Below are 10,799 nucleotides of genomic sequence, written 5' to 3' on the forward strand. Positions count from 1 at the left end.
TCATATGTCGTACTAAACTAAAGACATAATAAAATTTAGAATAAGCTAAATGCATTCAATAAGAAAATTATGTGCAGATAATTAAACATATGTATGAATAAATATATTTCTAAGAACATATATATATATATATACCAGCAATAACACAAATTAGAAATAAATCTGTAATAAGGTTATCTTTTAATGATCTTCGCTAAACGTACAAAATGGAACTTAGAAAGTATAACGATTCAGAACGATTTTCTTTTACATCTCTTTACGAAGCTGTAAATCAAATAAGAGCAAGGCGACAAAAATGCAGCCAAATATAGCCGTAACATTGTTATCCTTAATTGTGGTTATACAATATATAAATTACTATATCAGAATCATTCATCGCGATTGAAAACGTTGAAATATGGCGATTTTTATTGTCGAGCTTTCCTCTCACGGGAAAATCACTCTTTTATCTGGTTGACACAATCGCGACGGATCGTTGGTAGACACACATACACAGATATACAACACACGCACACACATACATCTCTCTCTCTCTCTCTCTCTCTCCCCTTCTTTCTCTCTCTCTTTCTCTACTTTCATCACGAAACATCTAAACTCTATGCGATGTTGGGCAGATTTGATTGTGCCGTTCTCTACTTCCTTCGCTACGTTTCAAACATTCGTGTGTGCCGTACTTTGATCATTGATCTTTTTGATTGAGAAACATCGAACACGCTTTTGATTCGCTTAAAGCACGATCCGTCTATCTTTTGATTAATATCAAAGTCGTCTATCGCTCTCGTCCTATCTCGTTTTTATTTCAGTCATCATCGATATGTTCTCTTCGCCTCTTAATCTAACCGAACCTGTTTCTTTCTCTTCTTGTTTCCGTATTTTTGTCGTCTCTATCTATGCGAGCAAAATTATAGATTATGTATCCACGAAATATGTATTCATGAAATATGTCACGAGAGAGAGATTTGAAAAAGGCAAACTGTTACTTTATAAAGGGTTTTACAATGTTTTTGGACACAGCGAGTCTCTTCCAATATAAATAGGAACAATGACATTAAAGACTCCATGTTAAATTTTAATTTCATTTTTAAAAATATTTCATATATAAAACAGATAATCTCAGCTTATAAATTTTAGAGTTTCACAGCGAAAAATTCATTGTGTAAGAATGTTATACGATTTTATAATTAAAAATATTTCATATTTTAGATTTTCTGAAAACAGAAATATTGAATCAAAATTTTTTGTCATCCTTTGCCATTAAATTTTACTAGTTTCTTTATTTGCCCCGGTTCTACTCGTTGCTTCGATATGAACGCTTTACGAAGAAAAAGCGAGGACACGATATTATCGATATGATGAGTATGAGTTGTGGTACTTAAAACCGAAGGAGTAAGAAGAGGCAGTAGATACGAGGAGCAAGAAACAGGACGATGGAGATACAAACGATCGAGCACGGAAATAACGGAAACGGGTTGCAATAAGTTCCAGCCGCTTCCCATCTTTTCAAGTATTGAAGCTCGCGCTAGCACCTCGATTCGTTCTCGTACCCACCTCTTTTGACCGATTTTTCTCCAGCAAGCGGATAGTCTTAATGGCAGAGGAGCACGTCGATGATGATATTACGTTAATACGGTCAAGATTCTAAAACGGCTGCCGCGCGGACAGGGCACGCGTGAACAAAAAACTTAACTCGTCTAATCTAACTTTCGTGCTGTTTGTGCAATATGTCTATCTACGAATTACTTAACCCCTTCTTCCTCGTCCCTTGCTTGTGCTGTGCAGTTTATTCGTCACTCGGTCTTTCTCTCATGTTCTCTCTCTCTCTCTCTCTCATTCTTCTCTTTTCATACTTTCTTTCCCTCCCTCTCTAGCGCTCTGCTATATGTACGATTGCACTCATGCAATTACTTACATGTTAGCGATTTATAGGAGTTTCGGTCTCGTCTTTCTTTTGTATCAATTTGGTCAAGTCGAAATTCGGGACAACGAGGATACTGCGATCGTTTTACTGTTTCCCGAATAATTTAAAATACACGCGTGCACGCACCATCTCTTTCTCTAGCTATCTTCGTTCTATTATTATTATTATTTTTTTTTTTTTCGTTGTTAAGAATTCGTGTACTCTCTCGTTTACGCAGCGAGATTGATTTACAAAGAGACGGAAGGATCGATGGCTGCCTTTTTTTTCTTTTCTAAGTATAACGTTTTATTGCTTAAACGTCAAAATCTCGATATTCTTCGGTTGTACATAGTCATCTTATATAAAAATCTAACGTTTACTTAAAAACCACGGTGATTTGATCGGTGTTTTGCGCGTTTCGTCACTTTCTCAGTTTGGAACGTGCTAATTCGTCGATGCCCTCCTCTGGCGTGTACATGTCTGTTATTTTTTTTTATAAAAGTATCCAACAGGTCTACGCGTGTTACACGTCCAAAAGACAAATTTGAATGATAAAAACGGATACTAAATTGCCTGCAAAGATTTCAGGGTGCGGAATTATCGTTTGGCCACGAATCCGATAAATAAATATATATATTGATCGAGATACGAAGTCTTTTCGCAGTGGCAAATGGGATAAAGTACGTGGATCCAGTAGTAATTCCTATGGTTTATATATTTTCCGATGAGTTGTACAAAGGGGCCAAGATTATTTTCATCCCCGTAAAAATGCTGCGCTACTGAATATACACAAGATCCACTTCCTCCTTGCCGCCGAATATCGAATCGACCTCGAATAACTTTTAATATAACATGCCTATCTAACTAGCTAATTGAATTTTGTTTATAATAATCTTTACTCTTTTATGTATATATTCTTTCATTTATATATATATATATATATATATTTATATATTTATATATCTTCACGAGAGTATGCTTCGATTAATCTTTGTATTTATCATTTATACACCGTAGCCGCTCGCCAGCCGTCGCATTCGACCGCGAGCGTCCCCTTCGACACATTAAATGTCTTTGAGTTATTTTTTTTTTCGCTGTTAAGCCCAAACTACAAAAATAATGAATTCGTGTAACGAGTCTGTATCCGGCACTCTTCTTGTTATCGTAGAGAGGATCAAGGAATTTATGCTCTTTATTAAAAGGAATCTGATAAACCACGATCCCATTGAACGTATGTGGACTCGTATTTCTCATTATCTCGCTGGACGATACATAGTATATGCATATAATTGGCCAGTTTCGCTAAAAAGAAAAACACTGTCAGACCATCGAATGATTTATTCACATGTATGCCGGATTTCGTGTTTTTTTTTTTCGTATTGAGAAGCTATACTGTAACGGTAAACGCTATCTATTTCTTCAAGCCGAGTAAGTTGCTAGATTATTCTACAGACTGGACGAGAGGTATCTCCGCTTAGTAATCGGTAGCAGTTCTTTTTTTTTTTTTTCTTACATTGGACGTGAAAACTTACAGGGGAAATAGGGGATGTCGGATGCATCTTGCGCAAAATTACCTAGGATTATGATTCTTAATTACTATTTTTTTTTTATTTCTCACTTTGTTTCTTCGTTTTTACTAAACAAGTGTTATCTGTTTTTCGTGATTGCTGCCTTTTCGACTCGCGCATCGTCAAGCCGGAAGTGGCATGAATTCTACTGCTTTAGCTGTCGCGGTCGATTGTGCATCGATGATGACGGAAATGTTGTTATTGTTGTTGTTGTTGTTGTTGGAGGTGGTGGTAGTAGTAGTAGTGGAGGAGGAAATGATGGTGGTGATGGTGGTGGTAACTGTTGTTGCTGTAGAAGTTGTTCCTGTTGGTGGGGTGTACTTGCTTACCATCACACTAGAAGGCTAGGCGTCAGCCAGTCCTCATCCGCTAGCTGGACCGCAACCAAGAACACACTTTACCATTTGAACACACAAACGCTGGTTAAATCTTGGTCCGAATTTCAAGAAAGTAATAGAAATATGCTCGACAATAGTCCTCTCTCTCCCTCTCTTTCACTCGTCTTCGCGCTCGTTTATGTGCTCTCTAACTTTTGCTTTCTCTCTCTCTCTCTCTCTCTCTCTCTCTTTCGTTCATTCTCTCTCTCTTTGTCTCTCTCGCTTCTGTTTCATTCTTCATCCTTGCTTTTTCATTACAATTTCTCACATTCTCCTATTATACATGGATTCTAATCGATCTGAATCTACCTTCACCATGACTCAACCTCCACAGTGTGACGTAATAGTAAAGATGTAAAGACCGCATAATAATTATACAGCAAGTAGATTAAACTGCTTGTACTATAATTTATCGCATCGGCGACAGCGCATTAACCGCAAGATTTCATGACCTAATCACTGCAAATTTCTCAGTCGTCATTGAATAAATGAAGTTTAGATTGCTATGAAATCGTATATTATAAATTATTATATTGATAAACAAGTCGCGAATAGACACAATTTTTGCTTTCGTTTCTTCCATGTTTTCTTCCATTCCTTTTCGTTCGTCGAAAATATTATGCCTTTTGCATAAAAATAAGCTGCAGCGAGTAATTTCAGGTTGAATGAGAGGTTGAGCCAGGTTGTAGATGCAGTTATCCTGATGCTAATTGATATTCGAAAGAAAGGATAAGCCAGGCCGTGCGATGATAGTGGTAGCGATCACTGTGCCTGCGAACCGAAATATGTAAATAAAGATAGTCTTTTCGAAAACTTCGAGCATCCCTTCCTGGATAATGAACAATAAGAGTACTGAATATAATATTATCACGTACATTCGATCTTTTAAACATAATTTAATATAATAATTTATAATAATAAAGAGAAAAAATCATATAAATCATAATGAAATTTATTCCAAAGGCAACGATCGTAAATCGCAAAATATTTACTGAAATACTGACATTTTATTTCAGAATAATTATTCAATTTGTCAAGATTGAGTTAAAATTATAATATATAAAAATATAGTATAATCGCGAACATAAATAATACTTTATAAAAGTAAGGAAATGAAAGAAAGAGGCACTCCAGAGGGATACCCGAGCTGAATTAGATAAAGTGCAAGAAGCATAATGCATGCAATGTCTACATTTCGCATTCCATATTCATGCAAGTTAAGATCTAGGTATTAGAGAACTATCATAGCTTTTTATATCCATACTATATTTATAACATTCATCTAATATTAGTTCTCTTAATTTTGTATTAAATTCTTTTTTTTTTTGTTAATTTTCTATTGGTTTAATATACATTTTGTATTGTTAGCTGCACGTTAAAGTTTAATACACGTTGGACAAATTTACACGGGGATATTTGCATGTTCATAACTTCGCAGCTTTAGCTCATGATTGTAAATTGCGAATATCCATGTACAAATTTGTTTTCTTAGATCCTGTGATCAAACGCAAAACTTTGTAACTTTCGTAACAAGAAAAAGGATATTAGCAAAATAAACGGGAAGCCAATTGCAAAAATCCCGGTGGCGATATATTTCCCACGTTTCATCCTTCTTTCATTGTTTGATCGGTACTGTTATTAAGAACTCGTGTTCTCTCTCAATTGACGATGGTCTCGATGGCTGATTTTCAAGCAACTTTCAAAGTATGATATCTCGCTTGACATGCAGTGATATAATGCGAACTCGGTTTTACGGAGAGATATTTGTGCGAAAGCGAGCTAACTTTCCTCACCGGAATATCTCTTTCGATGCGATAGACGAGCAATGGTACGTGACTTTTACTCCGCTCTATGTGCGATATGTACAAAAGACTCACTAAACAACTATAGCTGCGTGATATGTATATATCTTCTTAAGCACATATATGAGCGACAGGCCGTTTTACTGGCATTGCAAACAGTTGCAGATTAATGACCGAAAGCCGAAATCGATACAGCGTTTACAATATACTACTATCTATCTCAAATTATCCATATTTTCTTTGATAACAGTCATCTAAAAATTTTCTATAAACTATTAAATATGTGATTCATTACAAAGTTCACCGAAAATGTTATGTATATGTATGGAAAAATAAGTATCTTGACATAATCTTTTTTTAATACAAAAATATGAACTATAGACATATGTATAATATAATTAACTTAAAAACCGGAAACATTATAATACTTACTGGTTTTTTATTTTTGTCGATTCATTTAGAGAGATTTTTGCGGATCATTAAATTAAAGCACAGCGGATGAAAGGAATTAGTGAGCAAATCGGATTTACAATCAGATATTCGCTCATTGATTCAGTTCAGTTTTATTATACTTCAACAAAGTCTACTAGTGATGTTGATCAGAAAATTTATTCTTTTATCCCTAATAATTGTATTATATTTTCTCTCAAAGTAGGATCTCTTAATCTCGAGCCGATTTACTCTCCATTTCCGTAAATTTAAATGCGTTTCTATTGTAATATAATAGCATATATGCTGAAAATACTATAAAACAAATACATATTGTTTTATTTAATCACCGATGAAGTTTATTTAACTTTAAAAGTTAGACTTAAATAATAACTAAAAATATACGAAATATATAATGTTAGTGTAAGATATGATTTTGTAATAATAATGCTATTTTATTTAATATAAAATTGTAAGTGTCGAAAAATTTTTAATATATTTCATACAAGTATTTTCTATTTACTTAATAAATGATGAAAGGAGAAAAATAAAGAAACAGCAGAGTTAATTTGAAAATTTCAGACTAGAGTTTTTAGCGAGCTTTTAAATTAAGATAGTCGTTCTCAATTCTGAGACTTCAAGTTGTCAAGTTCAGAAATTGTTCTTGAAGCAAAAAGAACGCGGGGCATTAAAAGCGGTGCTGAGTTGAAATGCATTCGCTGCGCTTGCCCGAAGCCATCCCTGATCTCTTTTCAAATATTCCACATTTTTTTTTTTTGTAGTGGTGTCGTTTTTAGCGTGTGTGCCTGTGTGCGGTGCGCACTTTCTTACGTGTGCATTTTGTGCAGAAAGCAAGATGGTCGAGGTGTACTTTTCTGGACAACAACTACGATAAGTATCATATTTCACTTCACTGCCATGAACCACAATTTTTTGCAACATAACTAAATCTCGACAATCTCCTATAATCACGTGTCGAGCGGGAAAGCGAGCCTGTCTTGCTTTATCAATGTCTGGTGTACAAAAAATAAAAATTACTTTTCTAATAAGAGTGCAATTGCGTATCAATGAAAATTACGTTAGAAAGATATAATATTGTATAAGAAGGTACATAACATAATTGTTTAGTGTAATATAATATTCTATAAGTTTCACGAATATATACCATTGTAACACCAAACATTGTTTTAAATGTCTTAACAAAAAATTAAAGTAACTCTTATTTTTCTTCTCAGTTTCTGTAAATATCTCTCGAAATTCGGTACAAGATAGTCGAAATAATGCTATATTAAGTTTCTATTATTTCTCACCGTTTAATTATATGTGGATCTATTAAACATGCATACTATTATAAACATTCGTCACACAATTACCATAATACAATCATAACTGCCACAAAGCTCTTTCGTCAGTGAGAAAATCAACGCAACTAGCTAAAAAGTACATCTATTTACATAGTAGAGATGGGTAACATGTCTTATCATGTTATATATCATTTCTCGTATGTAAGACGAAATACTTACCTATTAATTCTATTGATCTTATTATAATTTCAAATTATACAAATAGTATATGGTATAAATGTTCTATTCTCTCTCTCTCTCTCTGTCTTTTACCCAACTCCGTTTATAAAAAAAAACATCGTAAGCTTTAATGCATAAGCATATATGGTCTCGACAGTAGTCCGTATTTCATTCATACACAGTACTATTTCTCACTAATTATTAAGCGAACTTCCGATTTATTTATGATGGATGAATAATTTTGTGGTCTGAATTAATAACGGAGAAATCGAAGTTTGATAACATAACACGTAGCTATGACATTACAGACAACGTATTATTTATTAATCTGACAGAGAAAATAAACTTGAATTTACAATATATAATTTAAGAAAATGCAAATTTCCATTTGCATACGTTATGCAATTATTGTAAATAATGCTGGTATGAATTACTGAAATTAACATATCGCGGTTGCTCCCGTAACCTCGTCATACCGTTAACTAAAGCCAAAATATTATACCGAATATATACAATGTGTGCAGTTAATTATATCATATGTGTTATTGTAGTTATATGTTTATTGTTCCACCCGTGCAAAATTATACCATGTTCTATCGCTCGGTCTCTCGAATGATATATCGAGTAACAAGTTTACGAGGTTTCCTAAGATCACCGACAATATATTGTATGTATATGTATATATATGTGTGTGTATGTGTGCGTGCGTGTGTGTATGTGTGTGTGTGTGTACACATATGTATATACATATATATGTATCGTATGTATATATACACATACATACGTATGTATACATACTGTGCGTACTCTTCTGTCGATGCATGCCTTCGATATCCTTTTGATATCGAATCGAGTTTTCCACGTGCAACATTTACAAGCCAATACTGGCACCGATGAAATTGCTTTTGGATGTAACAGGGGCAAGATGCAAAGGTATGTAAAAAAGCGAAACACTTCGGTGTTAGCCAACGAGCATCACACAAACAAATACGGCGCACACACTTGCACGCGTATACAGACGGGATAGATAAAGTAATGGTTACCTGGAACTGTTGCATCGGGTAGGCCATCATTTGTGCCGGTGGCGGTGGTGGCGGGGGCGCGGCTTGCACCCCTGGGGGTGCCGTGACCGTCGTGGCGTGGTGTGGTGGTAACTGTGGTCCCCCAGGTAATCCCTGACCCCATCCTGCCGCTGTGCCAGCAGCATGAACAGCACCCATTCCCATTCTATGTTCGTATGTAAAAATATGTAATCGTCAAATCATGTAATTTTATAGAACAGTAGAGGGAAAGGTGGTATTACAGCCAATATAGATACAATAGCCTTTCTTAATATCGCCGCTATTAGGTGGCGAATTCTAGTGATTACTAGTGATGAAATTATTTGCTTAATAGCTCGCCGTCATAACGTTAATATGCCAGTACACAATAGCCAGTATTCATTATAATGCATTATTACTTTTAAACGTTTGGAAACGTTTTTAAAGTACATTTTAGCGTTTGTGATTACACGTACTTCCTCACTCATCTTAAACTAGAGCGTATTATCACAGAAACACATGTTACATATTTGAGTGTACTGTGTGTTATTTAACATATTATTTAATAGTATCTATATATTCTGAGTTATGCAAAGTTATAAATAATAACATGGTATTTCGCTAATGTGGCCCTTTAAACGTACTGATTGTCTCGAGCTTTTTATACCAAAATAACTATTTCATAAATAGTTCTACTGTTGATTCATATAGTTTACGTTATATGTGTATCATACATTTTTAATACTGAACTCACGGAAGAAGTTATGTGCACGTTATATACATTTGCTTATATTCAACAATATTTTATTTCTTTATTAATTTTGTAACTAAACACTATTTTTTAAATAAAACCAATTTTTTAAATATATTTTTGTGGAAGATCACATTACCACTCTTGTTTCTTTTCGAGCCATTATGCAGTATTGTCACATTTTTATAAATAATGTTCTAATTGTAAGTAATAAATATTTCGTAACTTTGAATCGATCGAACAACATTTTGACGAATGTAATTGTTAAGTTTTAAGTTAAATATTGACTTTTGCTAATTAATTAAATATTATCCAAGTTATTGTAGTATAAAATGTAAATAGGATGCTATAATATCACCTCCTTCCTCTACATACAAATGTTAGGATTTGCATTCAGCTTGGTATATAATTAATGTTTCTCATATCGCATATTTAGATAATTTTATTAAAAATAATATAATTATTTATATATATAGATGAATGAATCTCCTAAAATTAATGTACAAATTCGAGCAACATGTTCTTAATATTATAGCCCAAATATTATATGAATAATTATATTTCTTATCTCCGTAAAGGAAGGATTATATATTCGTGTTACATTAAAATCTCCGATTATTGAAAATTTCAATCGTGAAAAAGTTGGTTTTCAGGAAAAAGGAACTTTATCTCGTGTGAAAAGTTTACCCCATGTATTGCGCCTGTTGATATCCGGCGAACTGTCCATAGGTATACCCCTGCATGCCTTGAAGAAAGCCACCAGCTTGCATTTGTGTCGCTGTCGTGGGATAAGATTGGGGCGGATACCAGTATCCTAGTTGTCCAGCACCGCCGACGCCACCGACGCCTCCGACACCCGCGACGCCCGCCGCCGCCGCGGCGGCTGCTGCCGCCGCCGCGTAGTATGGGTACGTCGCCGACGATAACGCCTGAAAGAGCACAAAGATCAATGAAATAGAAAAGAGCAAGAACATTGTCTGGATTTTATGCTTAACGATGTCGATAGGGTCAGGAATGGTAATTTCGTTCCGTCGAAGATTTGTGTGGTCGTTCACTTGAAATGGGCGACGCGAGAATTTCAACGCGATCATTTCATTGCCGTCACGTAAATTATTTTTTATTATTTCGCTGCTCTCGCGTGAACTCATTCATTCCTTTACGGTGCACAATGCGAAATCAGATCAAATTATTCCACCAAATTATCAATGAAATAATATTTTCTAAAATATACAGTTTATTTTTGTGTGTGCACAATTAATATTTGTGAAACAAAAGAATAAATTTCTTTTCCGTTTATATGTACAATCATTTATTTACCGAACATGATAACATCTAATATAATAATAATAATCTAAATAACATTGAAATTTTCTTCCAAAGCTTTGTGATATTAAACGGGGGGGGGGGGGGGG

General features: G+C 34.5%; 1 protein-coding gene across 1 annotated transcript in view; it reads right to left on the reverse strand.

The window, feature by feature from the left end:
- Nucleotides 1–2,085: 2,085 nt before the first annotated feature.
- The window catches only part of LOC108777036 (nucleolysin TIAR), a 437,806-nt gene continuing 429,092 nt past the window's right edge, over nucleotides 2,086–10,799 (reverse strand). Inside the window, exons 9-11 of the mRNA XM_018543822.1 lie at nucleotides 10,075–10,316; nucleotides 8,640–8,823; nucleotides 2,086–3,838 (exon numbers count right to left, since the gene is read on the reverse strand). Of these exons, the coding sequence (XP_018399324.1) occupies nucleotides 3,797–3,838; nucleotides 8,640–8,823; nucleotides 10,075–10,316 (468 nt within the window). The 3' untranslated portion in view covers nucleotides 2,086–3,796. The remainder of the gene's footprint in view (nucleotides 3,839–8,639; nucleotides 8,824–10,074; nucleotides 10,317–10,799) is intronic.

Source organism: Cyphomyrmex costatus, unplaced genomic scaffold, assembly GCF_001594065.2.
Source record: "Cyphomyrmex costatus isolate MS0001 unplaced genomic scaffold, Ccosl1.0 scaffold4, whole genome shotgun sequence".
Classification (NCBI taxonomy): Eukaryota; Metazoa; Arthropoda; class Insecta; order Hymenoptera; family Formicidae; genus Cyphomyrmex; species Cyphomyrmex costatus.